This window comes from Lucilia sericata, unplaced genomic scaffold (assembly GCF_015586225.1).
Source record: "Lucilia sericata isolate MDLA Ls3-8-SP2 unplaced genomic scaffold, ASM1558622v1 Contig001103F_arrow, whole genome shotgun sequence".
NCBI lineage: Eukaryota > Metazoa > Arthropoda > Insecta > Diptera > Calliphoridae > Lucilia > Lucilia sericata.
The window spans coordinates 88,077-111,693 of NW_023995075.1; the positions used below are offsets into that span (position 1 = coordinate 88,077).

A 23,617-nucleotide genomic window follows, 5' to 3' on the forward strand; every position below is an offset into this window, starting at 1 on the left:
TACAGCAAATAAATTTAAATATTCTGTTTTAAATTTGTATATACAACATTTCTTTTATTATATTTCATTATTTATTTCAATTTGTTTAATTCAACTTAAAACTTAAATTACATATTTTCGTATAATAATAAATTTATTTATAAAAAATATAATAATGAGCCATTTTTTACCATAAAAAATCCTTTATTTTTCTTATTTTACTAAAATAAATATTGACTTAGATGAGATAATTTAAAAATATTATTACTGGTTAAGTTTTGAATTAGCCAGAGTTTTTTGTGATTTCTTAAAAATTCTAACAATAAGTACTATTGTTAATGTTTGGTAATGTTTGTATACGCATATGTTTTCTATATGCATATTTATTTCTAAATATAAATAAATTATTTAATTACTTATCATAATTCTCGAATATACTAGAAACAAATTATTATGAAATTAACATGTTGTTGGTTTAAAGCTAATTTGTTTTTGATTTTCCGATGAATTTGTAACTTCCTTTTTTTATCACTTTTCCTTCAATACCTAAATTAACAACCTTGTACAATTGAGACTAACGCCGATTCCGAGTTAGCTTAGCCAACGCCGTCGAAAATTTTCAGCAAAATTTAAAAAAAAAAAAAAAAAAATACAACGGCAAACGGTAAAAACGATTTTTTACTGTATTATCAGCTATTCTAAATAGAATAGTCAATAAATTACTTTATAGACCAATAACGAGACTATTAGAATAGTCATTTGACTACTTATTAGAGTAGCTAGTGGACTAGGAAATAAAATATTCTTTGGACTTATTTTCATAATAGTTCGCAGAATATTCAATTGAATAATTAATAGAATAGTTAGCAAACTAGTTTACAGGCGAGTCAAAAGCACGTTTTTGAAATTTACCTTTCATTCATAAATGTCATTGAACATTTAAAACAAAACAAAACTAAAAATTTGGCCGGCTTACATCCGATTTTCATTCGGCGTTGGCATATTTAGCGTCAGCCGCCAAGAACGGCGTTAGTACTTGTCGACACAGTTCTCTGCCATACAAGCAAAAGAAAATTTTCATACTCGCTCACGTAAAATATATAAAATTATAAATTTTAATAGAAAAAAATAAAATTAATACATTAAAAATACTAAATCTAAGTTAATTAAGTATTTGCGTGTGTTAAGTGCAAAAATTTACTCGTGAAAAATGTGTATTTGCTGAAAAAAATGAATTAAAAAAAGTGTATTATGTCTTTTTCGGCTGAGGTCGCCATTTTTAATTTTTCTGTATTAAATTACCTCAAAAAAGAAAAAGCATGAAAAAAAAGAAGAAATTTTCAAAGAAAATTGTTACAGAAATTTTAGCAGCAAAAGTATTGAAATATATTATAAAGAAATAAAAGTGTTTTCGGAAAGAGATTTTTAAACCTAAAGTTTAATAAAACAAAAACCAAACTGAAATAGTTACAGAAAAAAAAGAACGTAAGTTGCGTTGTTATTTTTTTGTGTGTTATTACTGTTTTTTGCATAACTTTCTTAGTGGTGGTGAGTAAGGTGCTCACTCATGAGTTGTTTCTGCTCTTGTTGTTGCTTTTGTTAATACAGTATTTTTTTCCTGTAGACCAACTTAGTAGAAACAGAGGCACAGCCTGAAGATTTTTTCCACATTTTTTTTTGTTTGTATCTTTTAAAATTTCGGTTCAGGAAATGCCATCAAATGAAACTAAGCTAAAGCAAGGTGGGCAAACAGAATGTGATTGAAAATTTTTGTATAATTTGGTTGAAAGATAAAAATAAAAACAATTGAAATATGAAAAAAGCAGTGCGTAGAAAAACAAGTCTGTTGGGGGTTTGGTTAAGTGAGTGTATAATCAAAATCTGGTAAATTATTTTATTTCTTTTTTTTTTCTCAACAATATGCATCATCAAATTTTTTTGTTTGCTGTTGTAAGTAATTATTGCTGCAAAACTTTTTCTCTAAACAAATACTACTCCAGTGGATACATTACGCTTATTTGTTGTTGTAAAAACAACAATTACAATAAAAAAAGAAAATAGTATAAAAGTTTAATGCGTGAGAAGTTTATGCATATGTATAAAACATATAGTACCTGTTTATTTGTTGTTCTTATTTTTTGTTTGACTTTTTCTTTTGTAATTCCTGTTTATTTACATTTTTTATACATATTTAGCTTATTGTTGCTATTAAACCTGTTATTTTATTCTTCTCCTTTGTGTTTATATCTTCTATTCTATTTTTAATATCATTTGCAAATTTTTTTGCCAGCTTAATGCCAACAGATCATTTTGTGAGAAAAAAAAATATAACAACAAACTCCGTCTACCAGGCTGTGAACAGTATGAGCTGAATAATTGTTTACAAATCTCCTAAAGATGGTTAAAGCAGTGATAATCGTTTTTAACCAAATATTGTTAAAGGGGTTATTTGTTGTTGTTGTAATAGTTCTATTATTTTCGAGAGATATTTCCAGGGAAATACAAAATATGGTTGATACAATGTCCACAATAGACTATAGATTATATACAAGGCTGTTGATCATATTTGAGAATATAAGTACAGAAGTGTCAAAAGTCCATGTGCAAATGAAGAGCAGGGAAATCCTGCTTTTATAGCTTTCAGTTTTACAGTATTTGTTGTAATTTGAATGGATACATGTCCCACAAATAAAGAACAAAGTCGGAATACTTTAATCTATTAATAAGGGTAGTTCAGACTGTTGCACGACCAAAATTGCGAAAAACCAGTATATGTTTAAATAGGTTTTGTAAATAGCAATCCTTTTTTGCAAAAGGCGTTCCCCCTTTAGATGAATATACACAGCATTTCATTACAACCCTTTACAGCTAAGAATTTTTAAAAAAATTGTTACCAATAAAATGAAGCATTTTTGTTTTTTTTAAGCTAAATCACCCTGTGTGGTCGAGGAACGACTACAAATCTTTTTCGTAAAAATGTTTGAATAATTGAGACTGACAAATTTTCCTATCGACATGCTTTAGTTTCCCAACTAACTACAATAAATTTTACATAAAGTACCAAAAATAATAAAAAAAAAAACTTTAAATATACTTATAAATGCATTTATACTAGATTTTAAAACCATATTAGTGGTTTTTTAAAAACCGTTAGAAAACTAGTTAGACTTAATTTAAATTTATCTTTATTTTCCACCTAAAACAAACAAAAAACCAAATTATTACTTACATGTCAAAAATCCCAACTTGTTTTTCTACTCCAAAAAACAAAATCAGTAAATTGTAAATTATTTGCATACGCAACCTGCTTGCTTAAATGTAACTTTGTTTTAAGACAACAAACAAACCAAATAAAAAACGCACAATCAAAAAAAAAAAAAAAAACAAAGAAAACGAGAATCATTAAGACTTTCAAAATTGTCTCTTTTGCCATCTAGCTATGGATATGTATCTGCAAAAAGGAGTTTTTCTTTTCTTTGCATGTCTGTGCATATGACTACAGCAAAAAAATACCTGTATCATCAATAATATTTCTTTTCGCTAACAAATACTGTACCCCTTTAACTAGACAAAAAATATCAGCGGAAAAAAAAAGAAACAATAAATTATTAACATACAACAACATGTGCAAAAGTCTAGACTGTGGATGCATGAATATGTATATTGTAAACTATATTTTACATTTGTTTGTTTAAGCCACAACATTAGCTTTAATAGGCATAGCAAGACAGACAGACAAACAGGCACTTGCTGTTGTGGGGAAACAGGGTAACAGAAAAGTATTAAGACTAAAAGGATATACAAAATTTACAGACAATAAAGTTGAGTAGACTATAGAGTAGAGTATAGATCAGAGTATAGAGTAGAGTATAGAGTAGAGTATAGGTCAGAGTATAGAGTAGAGTATAGAGTAGAGTATAGAGTAGAGTATAGTAGATAGAGTAGAGTATAGAGTAGAGTAGAGTATAGAGTAGAGTATAGAGTAGAGTATAGAGTAGAGTATAGATAGAGTATAGAGTAGATTATAGACGTAGGACTATAGACTAGACTATAGTACTAGACTATAGACTAGACTATAGACTAGACTATAGACTAGACTATAGACTAGACTATAGACTAGACTATAGACTAGACTATAGACTAGACTATAGACTAGACTATAGACTAGACTATAGACTAAGACTATAGACTAGACTATAGACTAGACTATAGACTAGACTATAGACTAGACTATAGACTAGACTATAGACTAGACTATAGACTAGACTATAGACTAGACTATAGACTATAGACTATAGACTAGACTATAGACTAGACTATAGACTAGACTATAGACTAGACTATAGACTAGACTATAGACTAGACTATAGACTAGACTATAGACTAGACTATAGACTAGACTATAGACTAGACTATAGACTAGACTATAGACTAGACTATAGACTAGACTATAGACTAGACTATAGACTAGACTATAGACTAGACTATAGACTAGACTATAGACTAGACTATAGACTAGACTATAGACTAGACTATAGACTAGACTATAGACTAGACTATAGACTAGACTATAGACTAGACTATAGACTAGACTATAGACTAGACTATAGACTAGACTATAGACTAGACTATAGACTAGACTATAGACTAGACTATAGACTAGACTATAGACTAGACTATAGACTAGACTATAGACTAGACTATAGACTAGACTATAGACTAGACTATAGACTAGACTATAGACTAGACTATAGACTAGACTATAGACTAGACTATAGACTAGACTATAGACTAGACTATAGACTAGACTATAGACTAGACTATAGATTAGACTATAGACTAGACTATAGACTAGACTATAGACTAGACTATAGACTAGACTATAGACTAGACTATAGACTAGACTATAGACTAGACTATAGACTAGACTATAGACTAGACTATAGACTAGACTATAGACTAGACTATAGACTAGACTATAGACTAGACTATAGACTAGACTATAGACTAGACTATAGACTAGACTATAGACTAGACTATAGACTAGACTATAGACTAGACTATAGACTAGACTATAGACTAGACTATAGACTAGACTATAGACTAGACTATAGACTAGACTATAGACTAGACTATAGACTAGACTATAGACTAGACTATAGACTAGACTATAGACTAGACTATAGACTAGACTATAGACTAGACTATAGACTAGACTATAGACTAGACTATAGACTAGACTATAGACTAGACTATAGACTAGACTATAGACTAGACTATAGACTAGACTATAGACTAGACTATAGACTAGACTATAGACTAGACTATAGACTAGACTATAGACTAGACTATAGACTAGGACTATAGGACTAGACTATAGACTAGACTATAGACTAGACTATAGACTAGACTATAGACTAGACTATAGACTAGACTATACTTGACTAGACTATAGACTAGACTATAGGACTAGACTATAGACTAGACTATAGACTAGACTATAGACTAGACTATAGACTAGACTAATAGACTAGACTATAGACTAGACTGACTATAGACTAGACTATAGACTAGACTATAGCTAGACTATAGCTAGACTATAGACTAGACTATAGACTAGACTATAGACTAGACTATAGACTAGACTATAGACTAGACTATAGACTAGACTATAGACTAGACTATAGACTAGACTATAGACTAGACTATAGACTAGACTATAGACTAGACTATAGACTAGACTATAGACTAGACTATGACTAGACTATAGACTAGACTATAGACTAGACTATAGACTAGACTATAGACTAGACTATAGACTAGACTATAGACTAGACTATAGACTAGACTATAGATTAGACTATAGACTAGACTATAGACTAGACTATAGACTGGACTATAGTCTAGACTATAGACTAGACTATAGACTAGACTATAGACTAGACTATAGACTAGACTATAGACTAGACTATAGACTAGACTATAGACTAGACTATAGACTAGACTATAGACTAGACTATAGACTAGACTATAGACTAGACTATGACTAGACTATAGACTAGACTATAGACTAGACTATAGACTAGACTATAGACTAGACTATAGACTAGACTATAGACTAGACTATAGACTAGACTATAGACTAGACTATAGACTAGACTATGACTAGACTATAGACTAGACTATAGACTAGACTATAGACTAGACTATAGACTAGACTATAGACTAGACTATAGACTAGACTATAGACTAGACTATAGACTAGACTATAGACTAGACTATAGACTAGACTATAGACTAGACTATAGACTAGACTATGACTAGACTATAGACTAGACTATAGACTAGACTATAGACTAGACTATAGACTAGACTATAGACTAGACTATAGACTAGACTATAGACTAGACTATAGACTAGACTATAGACTAGACTATAGACTAGACTATAGACTAGACTATAGACTAGACTATAGACTAGACTATAGACTAGACTATAGACTAGACTATAGACTAGACTATAGACTAGACTATAGACTAGACTATAGACTAGGACTATAGACTAGACTATAGACTAGGACTATAGACTAGACTATAGACTAGACTATAGGACTAGACTATAGACTAGACTATAGACTAAACTATAGACTAGACTATAGACTAAGACTATAGACTAAACTATAGACTAGACTATAGACTAGACTAGTAGACTAGACTGTAGACTAGACTATAGACTAGACTATAGACTAGACTATAGACTAGACTATAGACTAGACTATAGACTAGACTATAGACTAGACTATAGACTAGACTATAGACTAGACTATAGACTAGACTATAGACTAGACTAGACTAGACTATAGACTAGACTATAGACTAGACTATAGACTAGACTATAGACTAGACTATAGACTAGACTATAGACTAGACTAGGTTTTATGTCATAATTATAAACATCATGATTGAAATAATTAAAAAAAATGTTAAGTCAAATTATTTCATGACAAATATGCAACATAACTAAAACAGACAGAAAAACAGAAAAGAAAAACAATTGACATCAACATTTTAATCTGCAACTACTAAACACTCATTTTAAGCCCATTCAATCAGTCATTGATCTCTCCCCACTATTCAAGCGTAAAAGAAAGTTTTTATGAATAATTTAAAATCTAAGAAATTAAAAAAAACTAGTTATTTATTACCAACAACAAGATTAACAATAAATAATTTGTCATCTATAAATGTAAATACATAAATTTAAAAATTTTCAAAATTACAATTATTTCAATTTTAGTTAAATTCATCAGCATCATCAGAATTGATATTTTTTGCATGATTTATTGTTCCCTCATTAAACAATAATTAATCTTTTATATACCATATACTCTATTCTTTAAATATGATTCAATGCTGAATATCTGAACTTTTTTTATACTAATTTTCTTTGCATTATTAAGATGTGGAGGTATCACTCACCGATACTTCTTCTACATCTTTTACTTTATCTATGTAGACATTGTATGTCAGCAGAAAATATATACAAATTTAAATGGAAATAAGTGTAAAAGATGTGTATTTTCACTTTCATTTAGTGTGTGATATATATTTATTTATATTATTAATATAATAATCTTTAAAAAGATTTCTAATTGATAAAACACAGCAAAGAATAATATGCTTTGTTGTTGCTAGCCGGTATATATCAGTGATAAGTTTGTAGACATTCTTTTGTTTTTTTTTTGCAGGAATATTTAGAGCATGTAGGAAAGATTAAAGTTCGAATGCACTAAATTTGCATAAAAATTAAAATTTTAATATTTTTATGGAAACAATGTGTAACTCTTAAACTGGTTACTAAGAAAAGCTTTTCAGAAATACTTGAAAACAGTGTTTAGAACTGGTTTCTTAGAAATACTATTCAGAAGTCTTGAGATCCTGAGTTCGTCTTCTAGAACGAAAAATTTTTCCTTTTATTACTTTTTCCTTTAGAATAAATTCTTAAAAGTTTATTTTAACTCATATTAAATGTAGAATATGGTGCTTAAGAATTTCATTCAAGATTTATTTATTGTATTGCAGAAAATTTAAATGTCAAGCTATTTATGTTTGTATAACTGGTTTTATACTTAAGAAATAATAATGTAATTGACGTTAAAACAATGTTATTGTAAAGTTTAGGAATGTAAATGGCATATTACTTTTTTTATGCAATAAAATATTTATACAAGTAAAAGCAATTAGAGAGGTATAATGTAATAATTCATAAAAAAAAATTAATAATTTATTGAAATACTTACAGTTTTTTAAGTTAATTTTATTAATATCTGATTGATTTAATAATTTTATGAAAATTGTAAAATTTTTTATAGGTAATCTTTTTTCTATAAAAAAATCATCAAAGCGACAATTTTCTATGAACGAGTTATAAAAGCAACATTTTTTTTGAAAAAATCAATAAAGAAAAGTCATTAAAGCAACAACTTTTTTATGGAAAACTTATTAAAGCCACAAATTTTCTATAGAAAACTCATTAAAGCCACAAATTTTCTTTAGAAAATCATTAAAGCGACAATTTTTCTATAGAAAAATCATTAAGGCGACAATTTTTCTATAGAAAAATCATTAAGACGACAATTTTTCTATAGAAAAATCATTAAGGCGACAATTTTTCTATAGAAAAATCATTAAGGCGACAATTTTTCTATAGAAAAATCATTAAGGCGACATTTTTTCTATAGAAAAATCATTAAGGCGACATTTTTTCTATAGAAAAATCATTAAGGCGACAATTTTTCTATAGAAAACTCATTAAAGCGACAATTTTTCTATAGAAAAATCATTAAAGCGACAATTTTTCTATAGAAAAATCATTAAAGCGACAATTTTTCTATAGAAAAATCATTAAAGCGACAATTTTTCTATAGAAAAATCATTAAAGCGACAATTTTTCTATAGAAAAATCATTAAAGCGACAATTTTTCTATGGAAAAGTCATTAAAGCGACAATTTTTCTATAGAAAAATCATTAAGGCGACAATTTTTCTATAGAAAAATCATTAAGGCGACAATTTTTCTATAGCAAAATCATTAAGGCGACAATTTTTCTATAGAAAAATCATTAAGGCGACATTTTTTGTATAGAAAAATCATTAAAGCGACAATTTTTCTATAGAAAAATCATTAAAGCGACAATTTTTCTATAGAAAAATCATTAAAGCGACATTTTTTCTATAGAAAAATCATTAAGGCGACAATTTTTCTATAGAAAAATCTTTAAAGCGACAATTTTTCTATAGAAAAATCATTAAAGCGACAATTTTTCTATAGAAAAATCATTAAAGCGACAATTTTTCTATAGAAAAATCATTAAAGCGACAATTTTTCGACGAACAACTACTTAGGCGACAGTTATTCTAAAGAAAAATCATTAAAGCGATAATATTTCGAAAAAAACTACTAAGGCGACAATTTTTCTATAAAAAATTCATTAAAGCGACAATTTTTCTGCAGAAAAACTACTAAGGCAACAATTTTTTATAGAAAAACTATTAAGGAGACAATTTTTCTATAGAAAAATCTCTAAGTCGATAATTTGTTTTAAAGAAAAACTACTAAAAACTGCTAAGGCAAAAAAATTTTCATTTTTGTCAATTTCGAGGTGGCAGTTATGTTTAAAATTAATTTCGAACTTCCTTAAATTATGATCTTATATGCGGAAAATTTGCAAACATTTTTCTATTTCGAACTTAAAATTTTTGAAAATAATTTAAAACATTTATTTTATTTATTTATTTCGAATATTCAGCAATTTCTTTATAAACTAATTTGTTATTTTAAATAGATTAAAACTGCTACAGATTCCTACACATATCTTTGCTAATTAGTTTATTAGTGTCAAACATAATATGGACATATGTATGTATGTGTAATTTCTTAAGCATCCTAAACCGGTAGGACTAAACTCGAGAAACTACTTTTGGAAATACCTTTATACATACATATATATGTAGGTATCATAAATGTCCTTTACTATACTACCTGAAGACGTTAAAACAAAGATTACATCTGTCCATACACGCACACACATGATTTCCAAACTATATTGGTATATGTTATGGTGATTATTACCTGCATAGATTTATTTTTGAGAGGATATATGTTAACAAATTTATATTATTTGAATTTTCCCAATAGTTGTACTCACTCAGCCAGTCAGTCTTTGTATAACAATCAGACGTAAACGTTGTGTTAAACACAATTAGAAATTAACGAAAAACCAATTTAAATTTTTTATATTTTTATAAACAAAACTTAATACTTTTAAACAAAAAAGTGGGTTTATTTTGTAATTTTATAATTAGTTTTTTTTTGTTTATATAATAATTGTTATTATTTCTACTTTTAGCATGTTGTCTTTTAAAGAATTTAAAGCCACAGTTTGTACGGCTAAAGTGGCTGGACCACAAAAAAAAGAAATCAAAACAACCGCAGCAGCAACAACAACAAAAAACACAGACAGCGCCAAAGATCACAATTTAGTTTTACCGACAACATCAACAACTGCAGCAGCAATAGCTGCCGCCTCATCTCCTTCCTCCATCTCTAATACTTCATCCAACACCTTGTCCTCTTCATCAGCAGCAGCAACAACAACACATTTGAAAATGTATAAACTATTTACATTTATTGATGATATCTATCGTGATATACGCCGTTATAATTCGGGACTTTATAAGGATTCTTACAGCACACAATTAATGCAAACCATTAATAAATATAAAAAGTATTTAAAATATTCTATAATTTCTATAAATAAATACTTAATTGCTTTACTTGGTTTTCTCTTTCAAGTGGCTGCAATGAAATCTTTGGCAAAGTTTTAGAGTCCCCTGACATGAGTTTGAAATTGTCACAAAATATTGTACGCACTCTTGACATCTTTAAGCAGTTGAGTACATGTTTATCAGATGTAAGTTAAAGTTATATTCAAACAATTTTTTTTTTAGAAATCAAAACATTTAAATTTAATATTAATAAATTATCCCAAAAAAATATCTAAAAATAATTTCAATTTGTGTGTGTGTGTGTTTCTTTCCAGCTGGAAGAATATCATTACAGAGTGTGTGAGATTATGTCCATATTTATAGTCTGTGAGCTTAGGCTAAGTGTGGATGCCGCCAACACCCCCCAAGAACAACTTGCAATAGCGCATCGTATTATTTACATAATGCGCAGACACCTGGTACAAGAGGAAGAGGTTTGTATTCTAACAACTAAATGCTAATATATTTTTCTATTCTAATAATTGTAAACATAAAACTCAAATTTTAGGATGCCACTCTCTACAATATTTTACGTACTTTAGTTTATATACCCAAATTATACAATGCCCGGGATATAATGTGTGCAATATTTGGGTAAATATTTCCTATTCGTATACTTATACAAAGAAAAACTTATAAAAATGTTAACTTGTTATAAAATTTCCAGTGAATTTATACCCATTAAACCAGTTTCGGAAGTCAATGTCTTGCCCGATAAATTGTATATGTTATATATAATTGTCTTCTATCGTTGGATGATGATGCAAAAAGATGATGACGATAAATTGCTGATTGTCAACTTTGCCGAAAGTTTTATGAAACCTTCGGTTTCTCTCTGCTCCAATAACTTGTATGGCTCTTATTTGCCCATGTATACTACGCATAGTACGGCTACTCGTACGATTTTAAATAATTTAAAATTTTATCGTGATATACGTAATGTGAGTAAAAATGTTTGCTTAACTTTGAGTTCTGTTAATGAATAATTTTCTTTTTTTGTTTTTAGGCTTCTATAATAGACAATGCTCTTAAAACCATTGGATCTGTAGTGGTAAGTTTTAAATAGGATCAGGTTTTCAGTTCTAGTTTAATTCTAGTTCAGTTCTGGTTCAGTTCTAGTTCAGTTCTAGTTCAGTTCTAGTTCAGTTCTAGTTCAGTTCTAGTTCAGTTCTAGTTCAGTTCTAGTTCAGTTCTAGTTCAGTTCTAGTTCAGTTCTAGTTCAGTTCTAGTTCAGTTCTAGTTCAGTTCTAGTTCAGTTCTAGTTCAGTTCTAGTTCAGTTCTAGTTCAGTTCTAGTTCAGTTCTAGTTCAGTTCTAGTTCAGTTCTAGTTCAGTTCTAGTTCAGTTCTAGTTCAGTTCTAGTTCAGTTCTAGTTCAGTTCTAGTTCAGTTCTAGTTCAGTTCTAGTTCAGTTCTAGTTCAGTTCTAGTTCAGTTCTAGTTCTAGTTCAGTTCTAGTTCAGTTCTAGTTCAGTTCTAGTTCAGTTCTAGTTCAGTTCTAGTTCAGTTCTAGTTCAGTTCTAGTTCAGTTCTAGTTCAGTTCTAGTTCAGTTCTAGTTCAGTTCTAGTTCTAGTTCAGTTCAGTTCTAGTTCAGTTCTAGTTCAGTTCTAGTTCAGTTCTAGTTCAGTTTCTAGTTCAGTTCTAGTTCAGTTCTAGTTCAGTTCTAGTTCAGTTCTAGTTCAGTTCTAGTTCAGTTCTAGTTCAGTTCTAGTTCAGTTCTAGTTCAGTTCTAGTTCAGTTCTAGTTCAGTTCTAGTTCAGTTCTAGTTCAGTTCTAGTTCAGTTCTAGTTCAGTTCTAGTTCAGTTCTAGTTCAGTTCTAGTTCAGTTCTAGTTCAGTTCTAGTTCAGTTCTAGTTCAGTTCTAGTTCAGTTCTAGTTCAGTTCTAGTTCAGTTCTAGTTCAGTTCTAGTTCAGTTCTAGTTCAGTTCTAGTTCAGTTCTAGTTCAGTTCTAGTTCAGTTCTAGTTCAGTTCTAGTTCAGTTCTAGTTCAGTTCTAGGTTCAGTCTGGTTCAGTTCTAGTTCAGTTCTAGTTCAGTTCTAGTTCAGTTCTAGTTCAGTTCTAGTTCAGTTCTAGTTCAGTTCTAGTTCAGTTCTAGTTCAGTTCTAGTTCAGTTCTAGTTCAGTTCTAGTTCAGTTCTAGTTCAGTTCTATTTCAGTTCTATTTCAGTTCTAGTTCAGTTCTAGTTCAGTTCTAGTTCACTTCTAGTTCGGTTCTAGTTCAGTTCTAGTTCAGTTCTAGTTCAGTTCTGGACCTGTATAAGATATGTTCTTTAAAATTTATCGCTCTATCTTCCATTAAAAATGATGATCTAGTAAAAGGTCTGATAGTTGTAGAGAAATTCTTATATTTTTACTGCACAATCCCAGAGCCCAGTTAAAAGCTTTGGAAATGTGTGTTAAGTAAAAAATTTGCAAAGTATCCACAACTAAAAAGATAATAATTTTTAAGCTGAAACAGAACAATTCTCAAAAATTTAAAAAGAAAATTAGAAATATTTTTTTAATATAAATTATTTGCCCAATCCCATAGAATCTCTGTGATGACGATGAAGATGACGATGTAATTGTAGTAGATGCCACTCCACCTGCCAGCGATTTTGCCCAAATTTTTGCCACCGCACAGTTGGAACCATTAAATGGTAGTATGTCGAACATTAAACTCGAAGAGAAAACTGTTATTGGCACTGTTGATTTGACCATGGAGGAAGAGGAAACGACAAATGCTCAAAGTAGCATTATAGAACGTCACGACAAATGGTTAAATGATTTCCAACAATTGGCTAAACAATATCGTGAAGCACAATTACTATTGGAGAAACAACAATTAAATAATCAATTGATCTCAAATCGTGAAAAAGAAGCTGTCATTTGTTTGGACAGTGATTCCGAAAGTGAGGAAGAGATCTCCTCTGCTGTTGTAAGTAAGGAAACAACTACAGCAGCCGCCACAGCGTCAACACCAGCGGCATCGGAATCCTCTAAACCAGCTAAACAACATAAACCCTGTGAAGATTTATTTGTGGATAGTTATCCTCTCACCACAACACCCATACATTGTGACACCGATTTAGAGTCTTTGGAGGCTGATGATGAGGATGATGTAACAAAAATATCTGCTAGATTTTTAAGCGGAAATTTGCGCACTTATCAGGCCAAAAAGAGCAATCTAACGGAAACAGAAGATAAAAACAATACAAACAGTGATAATCAAGAACCATATCAGCCAAGAACGGACATAAATAAGGCTTACAGAAGAGATAGTATTCATATATCCTCTTCACCGCCCGAAGGACAAGAGGAAAATGACGAGGATGAAGGTACTGATGTCCAAGATGAACATGATGATGCCCTACTCAATGAGGAGGTCGATGAGGAAGATGAAGCTAATGCCTATACATTTTTGCCTAGCCCAAGTAAGAAATCGGAAAAGGAAATATTTGCCAAGCAAATACGACCAATGGGACCTTATCCCACTTATAATAATATGCAAGCTAATGATAAAGTAGTATTTTCCCAAGCTCTAACACGTTATCAACAGCATCAACAGGATAAACATTATTATTCCGATAGTTCGGAAGCAAAGGTAAATAAAGTTAAATCTATTGTCATTCAGGTCTAGTTTAATTCTAGTTCAGTTCTAATTCAGTTCTAGTTCAGTTCTAGTTCAGTTCTAGTTCAGTTCTAGTTCAGTTCTAGTTCAGTTCTAGTTCAGTTCTAGTTCAGTTCTAGTTCAGTTCTAGTTCAGTTCTAGTTCAGTTCTAGTTCAGTTCTAGTTCAGTTCTAGTTCAGTTCTAGTTCAGTTCTAGTTCAGTTCTAGTTCAGTTCTAGTTCAGTTCTAGTTCAGTTCTGTTCTAGTTCAGTTCTAGTTCAGTTCTAGTTCAGTTCTAGTTCAGTTCTAGTTCTAGTTCAGTTCTAGTTCAGTTCTAGTTCAGTTCTAGTTCAGTTCTAGTTCAGTTCTAGTTCAGTTCTAGTTCAGTTCTAGTTCAGTTCTAGTTCAGTTCTAGTTCAGTTCTAGTTCAGTTCTAGTTCAGTTCTAGTTCAGTTCTAGTTCAGTTCTAGTTCAGTTCTAGTTCAGTTCTAGTTCAGTTCTAGTTCAGTTCTAGTTCAGTTCTAGTTCAGTTCTAGTTCAGTTCTAGTTCAGTTCTAGTTCAGTTCTAGTTCAGTTCTAGTTCAGTTCTAGTTCAGTTCTAGTTCAGTTCTAGTTCAGTTCTAGTTCAGTTCTAGTTCAGTTCTAGTTCAGTTCTAGTTCAGTTCTAGTTCAGTTCTAGTTCAGTTCTAGTTCAGTTCTAGTTCAGTTCTAGTTCAGTTCTAGTTCAGTTCTAGTTCAGTTCTAGTTCAGTTCTAGTTCAGTTCTAGTTCAGTTCTAGTTCAGTTCTAGTTCAGTTCTAGTTCAGTTCTAGTTCAGTTCTAGTTCAGTTCTAGTTCACTTCTAGTTCAGTTCTAGTTCAGTTCTAGTTCAGTTCTAGTTCAGTTCTAGTTCAGTTCTAGTTCAGTTCTAGTTCAGTTTTAGTTCAGTTCTAGTTCAGTTCTAGTTCAGTTCTAGTTCAGTTCTAGTTCAGTTCTAGTTCAGTTCTAGTTCAGTTCTAGTTCAGTTCTAGTTCAGTTCTAGTTCAGTTCTAGTTCAGTTCTAGTTCAGTTCTAGTTCAGTTCTAGTTCAGTTCTAGTTCAGTTCTAGTTCAGTTCTAGTTTTTCTAGTTCAGTTCTAGTTCAGTTCTAGTTCAGTTCTAGTTCAGTTCTAGTTCAGTTCTAGTTCAGTTCTAGTTCAGTTCTAGTTCAGTTCTAGTTCAGTTCTAGTTCAGTTCTAGTTCAGTTCTAGTTCAGTTCTAGTTCAGTTCTAGTTCAGTTCTAGTTCAGTTCTAGTTCAGTTCTAGTTCAGTTCTAGTTCAGTTTTAGTTCAGTTCTAGTTCAGTTTTAGTTCAGTTCTAGTTCAGTTCTAGTTCAGTTCTAGTTCAGTTCTAGTTCAGTTCTAGTTCAGTTCTAGTTCAGTTCTAGTTCAGTTCTAGTTCAGTTCTAGTTCAGTTCTAGTTCAGTTCTAGTTCAGTTCTAGTTCAGTTCTAGTTCAGTTCTAGTTCAGTTCTAGTTCAGTTCGTTAGTTCTAGTTCAGTTCTAGTTCAGTTCTAGTTCAGTTCTAGTTCAGTTCTAGTTCAGTTCTAGTTCAGTTCTAGTTCAGTTCTAGTTCAGTTCTAGTTCAGTTCTAGTTCAGTTTAGTTCAGTTCTAGTTCAGTTCTAGTTCAGTTCTAGTTCAGTTCTAGTTCAGTTCTAGTTTTACATCAAATCTAGTTCTCTATAGCTCTATTCTAATGAAAATGTTTGTTCCATTAATTTTACAGACTCCCAAAAAAACAAAAGAAGCGAGTACAATTCAATACCAGTCCCTTAGGACCCACCGTTCCTAGTTCCACACATAAAATGCCTCTCAAACCAGCTATACAGCAACAAAAATACAAAGCCTCCGATGCTTCAGAATATTTTCATTTACGTGACTTTGATTGTTCTTCATATGCCGGCAGCGTAGCCGGCTCCTCCACATCCAATTCAACGTCTTCATCTATAAAACATCAGGAACAGCAAGGTAGGATTTTATTTATATTTCTTTACTTTGATATCCCTTTTTTATAATAATAATAATACAAAACACAAAGAAAAAGCTTTAACAAAAGACACCCAACGTAGAGGGTGCAACAATATTTTAATAACAAAAACAAAACCAATCAAAAGTTTCTAATATAATTGTTTCTACTCAAACAAAACTGCAGAATCAACAAATCAAAAATGTATAAATAAACAAGAAATTTTAAAATATACAACTAATAACGTAAAAGATCACAATAATAAGTGTTCAAATTTCGATAAAAATTTGTCAGTTTTTAATCAAAAATCATTGAATATGAATTTAAAACAGAAAACCATAAAAAATGTTAAGATAAATTTGAAAAAACTTAGATTTAATAACGATATTTCATTAACCAATTTTAAAAGTAACTTTAGTAAGGAACAATTACACCCACCACACACACAACAAAGCACAACACTAATTATAAGTAATACTAAGAATAATGATAACTTTACCACTTATAAACGCACTGAGACTTGTCAATTGAAATGTAATCCTATTTCCACAATCACTAAACAAAGTGATGATGATATGATTTTTAAGAAACCTTTGCCGGTAACCAAAAAAGTGTTAAAATCATCACCCAAACCCTTAAGGATACATAAAGTTGTTTCTCTAAGGAGGCAACAACAACAACAACATCCTTATAATGTTAAGCCTAGAGAAGTAAAAAAGAGTGAAACTCCACAGTTAGTAAATGATGTATTGAAGGTTTGCATAAAGCAAGAAAATGTCGACGATAATAGGGCTTTAGAAAAACCTTTAGCGGTTGAAAATGTTAATGATAACAAAACACAATTGGCTTCAACGGAAGATGATGTTGAAATGGATGATTTGTCTAAAATAAGTAAATTACTTACGGAGAAAATCAATAGTCTAACATGTGATAAAACTGAAAAGTCTAAAGAGCTGAAAGGGACCAATGATTTGCTAATTTCCCAGGAATTGTCTAAGGAAAGTTTGGATAAAGAAAAGGAAAGTGTTACTCCAAAGGATTCAGAAGCAAAAGAAATTTTAGTTGATGAAAATATAACAAAACCAAATAAACAATTGGTGGATGAAAGCAACACCAATTTGTCAGAGGATAATGCCGCATGTGATGAACTAAATCCTATTATATTGGAGGAAAAAGAGATTAGAGAGCAACAAAATAATACAGAAAATGTAAACGAAAGCTTAGAAACCAAAGAAGCAACTTTAAATCTGGACGAGGATAAAAATACTTCAAATTCAAAAGCAGAACAAGAGGAAGATGTTGTGAAAGATACGGCAGAAGAACAGCCGAAGGAAACTGAACAGGAAACAGAAGACAATTTGCAAACTAGTAGTATGGAAGCCGAAGAAAAACCTATCAGTGAAACAATAACGAAAGATGGTGACACTAACGATACAACGGCAACACAGGAATCAAAAATTCTTAATGAAGAGCAACAGAGTACCGCCATGGAATCCACAGAAACCTCCGAAGAAGAGGATAGAACAGAAACTGCCAAACTGGTGACCAATTTTTGTGCGGAATTTTTGGCTGGTTTACAAAATGAACCTTTACCTCATGCTTTAAGTGAAACGGCCGGAGAAGAGGAAACAGGACACGGCGATTCAAAGAATGATAATGATTTTGAGTTTGAAAATAATTGCTCTACGCCCATTTCCATGTGTCATATTGATTTAGATGTTATGACAGAGAATACCTCGGAACAGCCAGCAAGCATGCCGTTAACACAGTTGGACGCAGAAGCTTGTGAAGCTGCTAAACTTTTAGAGGATTTTAATAATAAAACTGAAGATATAGTGGATAATGCTTTAAATAAAAAAGCACTCGACAGCAACGAATCAATTGGAAACTCTGTTAAACAGGATGTTAAGGAGGCGGATATGGACAAGCAACCACTTAAAAGATTAAGAGAAAAAGATGAAGAACACGAAGACGAATTGTTAATTGAAACCAAGAAAACTAAATGTAAGGAGACAGATGAAGATAGTTCAAACTCTTCTAAAGAGAATGTAACAGCTTCCAGTAATATCGAAGAGTCCGAACACATGGAAGAAGATACAAAAATTGAAGTTAAGGAAACTAAAATCAATAGCAAAGATAACAAAGATTCCAACATAACCACCAGCAATAGTATCAATGAGTTAAAGTTAACATCTTCAAAAACTCTTAAGAAACATAAGAATAATTCCAGCCACCCAGAGCTAACTAAAGAGAAGAAATTGAAAAGATCTAACAAGTCCACGAAAGTTCAAGAAAAATGTCCCAACTTCCCAAAATCTGAAAACGTTAAAGAAGAAGATACAGAAGAAAAATCTAACAATGAAAATACCCCAAATGAAAATCTAGAAACTAACACTGAACCATTGTCACAGGAGCATTCCCCGAAAGAAGAGGAAACGAGAACTCAACAAGTAGAAGCTTCTTTAAATGAAAATCAGCACATGACCTTAGAATTGGGCAATTGGAATAAGGGGGACATGGAAAATGAAACCAAAACTAATGACTCTGATAGCCAAGGAGTTTCAGCTATATTTTCCTTTCCAAAAATCCCCATTATATCTATATCGATATGTACTACACCAAATAATAAAACCTATTTCAAAATATCAAATCGTGAAAATGAAAAACAAATGAAAGAGGGAAATAATAAATCCAAGAAATCAAAATCGACACAACAAGACTTGGAAGCAGAAACCAAAAATGAAGAGAAAGTTGTAAGCACAAGTTTGGAAACGCAGGAAATTGTTAAAAACCTGGAGGAAAGTAATGATAATGCTGAAACCTTTAATGAGGACGAAGAGGAGGAAGTTGAGGAGAAAGATGACGAAGAAGAAGAAGAGGACGATGAGGAGGAAGAAGAGGAGGAAGCTGATAACATGGAAATTGAAAAATTTAACCATGACTCCAATTCAGCCTGTTCTTTGCCCTTGAAAAAGAGACCCACACAAGCTGAACACAATGAGGAAACAGAGGATACTCAACTTACTTTGGCTACAACATATGAACAGCCACAAGAAATAGCAGCCGAAGTAGTTATAGAAGACACAGATAAAGACAAGGAAACATTAATAGAGGTTAACCCGCCTGAAATAAAGGAAAACTTAGAGCAAGAGCTGCAGCAAGAAGATAACAAAACTGTTGAAAACGAAAATCACTCCAGCGAAGCAACATTTAGTTTAACTGCCCCCGATTATGATGATAATAAACCATCTACAAGTGCTAATTGTTTAAGAAAATTAACCGATCCTTCCTCACCTTTCAAAAGACGTGTTCATATGCCGGTAAGAGCCGTAGGACAGCCTCCTATACAAATAGTGGCACCACAACTAAAAGATAACCCTCAACCTTGTCTAGCGCCCGAAAATCGGCCAATGGACTCTCAACAACTGCCAACAGTAACACGTATGCAGACCCAAACAACACAACCTTTGCCGGAATCTTATCCCGCCACTCCTATGTTAAGTGTAGCTAATGTGGAGAAGTTAATGGATCTCAATCGTTTCATTGAAGATCTTTTAGCTTCACCCGATGTCATGACCATTATAGACAATGCCAATGCTTGTGGTTATTATGCCGAAGGTCAAGCTTACGAAATGGAACGTATAGCCATATTAGAACATTACAATATAGCCAATGCTAAGGGCAATACATCGGTCACCAAACCTTTGTATTGGAAGAAAAGTGCAGGAGATACCATATCCATTTTCAATGATAATGACAATGAATGGATTGCTTTGCCACCTTCCACCGCCAAGCAATTGCTTAAGTTATCTTTTGTTCTGTCCATTTTACAGCAACAGTATAAAGTAAGTGATGTACGCCAGCGCATTAATATAGCGCTTACTTTCCTCATACAAACCTCTTATACCTCGAAATTCAAAAACAACTCTAAAGCAGCCAATTCTTTGCAACAACGTATGCAATTATATTCTAGAAGCATATCCGAAGCCACCAACAGTGGTCATAACATTTCACAACCTTTGCCTTCTGCCTCATATTTTCGTATTGCCACCAATAATGAGGCTTTAAATACAAATTTCAATGTCACACACAATATGGATGCAGTGCAAGATTTTCAACCCACAAATTACTCTAATAATGCACCACAAAATGAAATATCCTTAAACCAGGAGCCTGTAGTGAACGCCAATCAAAATTGGAATAATTTAATTTCATCTGTAACAAACACAGGACAGGTTGTTGAACAAAACAATAATAATAACACTAACAGTCCCCAAAGACTGACAGAAGTTGAACAACAACAGCAACAAGTTCAAGATAAACGCAACTCCTCCTGGGATGAGTTAAACAATGATCAGCTTTATATCAATCCTCCTTGTGCTACCAGTCCTCAAAATGAAGTTATTGTTAATACCAATGGTGTGCAGCTACACGAAATGCCACAAAATTTCCAAGATCAACAGAATATTTTCATTTCCATAACCGATGAATCGGCTAACGATAATGGTGCTCTACACAAATATAATACCAGGCAACAACATCAAATACAGCAGCAGCAGCAGCAGCAACACCTTAGAGCAATAGGTGATGAGGAACCCTCCTCCTCTTCTACTCAGCAATTCTATGCTAAGCGGCCTTGTTTATCTAATAATAATGCAACTGCTAATCTAATGCAAAATAATTTTTCCCGCAACAACGTTATCAATACTTTTGGGAATCAAGAAATCAATTTACAAAATCCTTATCGCTTGCAACAAAATCAGCAACAACAGCCAACATCTTTAACAGTAACCAATCAACATTTAAATGTTACCACCAGTCCCAGTTCCAATTTTTCAGCGCAACGTAATATAACACCACAAAATTTAGGACACAATTTACCCATAAATATCTATAATAATAATAGAAATACAAACAATCCCCTAGCACCACAACAACAACGTATGAATACTAGATATAACAACTCATTTAATGCTGCAACTACAGCGGCAACAACTCAACAACAAACTGCTAACAAAAATTCTGAATCAAATTATAAAGAAATTTTACAACCCTATATAACCTATTTGATTAAGGATCATGAAAAGACCTCTAAACATTTATTGCAAGTTTTCGAAGAAGTTTCTAATTCCCATAGCAATATAGCAGAGAAAAATAACAACAGCAATAGTTTAAATCAATCGTCTCAATTTAATAGTTTATTGCCTCCTTTAATACGTAATCCTCAACAGAATCATATGCCGGGTTTACATCAATTACCCAGTAGTAGTGGCAGTGTATTGCCCTCTTTAATAAGAAATCCTCATCAGACCACAATGCCTCATAGAGATTCGGGTGCATTACAAGTGGTACAATCATTCCTCGAACAAACCCAAACCGAATATGATAATGCGCAACAAGCAAAGACATCGGCAACAATTTCCTCATCTCCTACACTACCTGGTTTTGCTAAGGAATATGTTAATTTTGTAGGCACTAGAGATGAGATAGTGCAAAAGCATAAATTGTCACAACATTTGCCACAGCAATTGCAGAAAAACCATACTCAGCAGCAGGAGCAATTGCAACAGGATCCTCAACGCCTGAATAGTGTTAAACGCAAATGTCAGGAAAGAAATGATAGGTTAGCAGAAGATTTAAAACGTAAAATGATGGAATTTTCCTTACTCAAACATAATGTCCAAACAAAGCTAATGGAAAAACAACAAGGTGAACTCAAAAAAGACGCCAACACCAACTCAAATATCAAACGTCGTGGTAGACCTAAAAAGAATTTACTTACAACAGAAACTACATCGTCTGCTTCTTCTACAGCATCCTTGTGTAATAGCGATTCTAGTTGTGAAGCCTCAAGTCCTACAACATCCAAGCAGAAGAAAGCAAAACAAACCTCTGCCCGGGTAACAAGACGTCAACAGAATAATAATGATTTAAACAATACAAACACTACCACCAGCACAACCACCACCACTATAGATCATGCCTACTTTAGGCAACGCACTGCAGCACGAGAAGCTGTCAAACGTATAAATGCCACTGTTAATAATAATTTTCAATAGATTCACAGGAGAATTGTTTAAAAATCGAGAACTACTTTAGAAAACCTTTGGGCAAAAAGCAAAATTATAATAGATCTCAATATTTTTCCAAACCAAAATCTTTAGAACTAAGGCAACTAAGTCTAGGAACTACTTATAAGCTTCCTATATAAAATGTTTGCAATATAAAAACATTCTAATCTATCCAACATAAGTCCACTAAATCCAGCTCAAGGACATAAAAAAGAATCAAACAAATGCACTCTTTTATGAATCTAGCAAATGTAGCAAGTCTTGTAAAAGTACTACAGTTCGACTCTATTTACAAAACTTGATCTAATTTGCAGAACTTAATGTTATGACAAATTGTACTCATTTTCGGGTTGTGGAAAACTTTAAACTTAGAGATCTCTCTTTAACTATTGATTTACATTGCAGATCTTGTAAATATGCAAGACTTAAAACTTTATAATATAAACTAGACCGAAATTTGATTTAAATAATTTTTCAGAAATTAAAAAAAAAAAAATAGGAAGACCTAAGACAATAACTGTGCGATACTCTGGTTTGCAATATAGTATCTTGTAAATATGCAAGACCTGAAAATATAATCGAGATTGAGCTCGGGACTAAAATTTATGAAAAAATAAAGAATTTCTAAAAAATAAATAGAAAATTAGCAAAAATTTCAAACACCAAATGTCAGACCTTGTAAATTTGCAAGAACTAAAAGATATCAAATATACCATCAAAACTCAACTCTTGGACAATTTCCTAAAAAAAAATCAAATTTCTGAAAAATTAATTTGAAAAATGTAAAAATTTCCATCATAAAATATGAGAATTGGAAACAATACAAGACTTGTAAATATGCAAGACCTCAGCTTTTAACACATATATTATCAGAACTAAACTTGTCCTCAATTTCTTGGAAATTTCAAAGAATTTGGAATGATCTCTAGCACTAAATGTATGATACTCTGATTTACAATAGAGGGTCTTGTAAATATGCAAGACCCAAAACTTCAACGTATTTATATTGAGCTGAGACACCAAATCTTTAAGAAAAGTACAGTAATTTCTAAGAATTAAATAGAAAATTAAAAAGATTTGCAAACACAAAATGTGTAATAGTTTCAAGTGTAAAATGTATCTTGTAAATATACCAAACTGCAAGCTTCATAGTATCAACAGAGATCAGCTGAGT

At 31.6% G+C, this 23,617-nt stretch overlaps 2 protein-coding genes across 2 annotated transcripts in view; both read left to right on the top strand.

The window, feature by feature from the left end:
• Positions 1 to 1,009: 1,009 nt before the first annotated feature.
• The window catches only part of LOC119610002 (serine-rich adhesin for platelets), a 35,239-nt gene continuing 12,631 nt past the window's right edge, over positions 1,010 to 23,617 (top strand). The window contains exons 1-11 of the mRNA XM_037965062.1: positions 1,010 to 1,464; positions 10,387 to 10,764; positions 10,833 to 10,950; positions 11,080 to 11,238; positions 11,313 to 11,398; positions 11,472 to 11,745; positions 11,811 to 11,855; positions 13,333 to 14,385; positions 16,152 to 16,374; positions 16,559 to 16,661; positions 16,746 to 22,396. Of these exons, the coding sequence (XP_037820990.1) occupies positions 10,388 to 10,764; positions 10,833 to 10,950; positions 11,080 to 11,238; positions 11,313 to 11,398; positions 11,472 to 11,745; positions 11,811 to 11,855; positions 13,333 to 14,385; positions 16,152 to 16,374; positions 16,559 to 16,661; positions 16,746 to 22,396 (8,089 nt within the window). The 5' untranslated portion in view covers positions 1,010 to 1,464; position 10,387. The remainder of the gene's footprint in view (positions 1,465 to 10,386; positions 10,765 to 10,832; positions 10,951 to 11,079; positions 11,239 to 11,312; positions 11,399 to 11,471; positions 11,746 to 11,810; positions 11,856 to 13,332; positions 14,386 to 16,151; positions 16,375 to 16,558; positions 16,662 to 16,745; positions 22,397 to 23,617) is intronic.
• Positions 14,108 to 23,147, top strand: LOC119610001 (myb-like protein P). The gene is made up of 3 exons (XM_037965061.1): positions 14,108 to 14,385; positions 16,133 to 16,374; positions 16,559 to 23,147. Exons 2-3 carry the CDS (start codon positions 16,212 to 16,214, stop codon positions 22,429 to 22,431), a joined length of 6,036 nt encoding a protein of 2,011 aa, XP_037820989.1. The 5' UTR covers positions 14,108 to 14,385; positions 16,133 to 16,211; the 3' UTR covers positions 22,432 to 23,147.

Bases quoted from the DNA above. Each gene is read 5' to 3' on its own strand.
- LOC119610001 (XM_037965061.1), top strand. From the start codon at position 16,212: ATGCCTCTCAAACCAGCTATACAGCAACAAAAATACAAAGCCTCCGAT. The intron at 16,375-16,558 runs GTAGGATTTTAT...ACAAAACTGCAG, and splicing joins AAAACATCAGGAACAGCAAG to AATCAACAAATCAAAAATGT.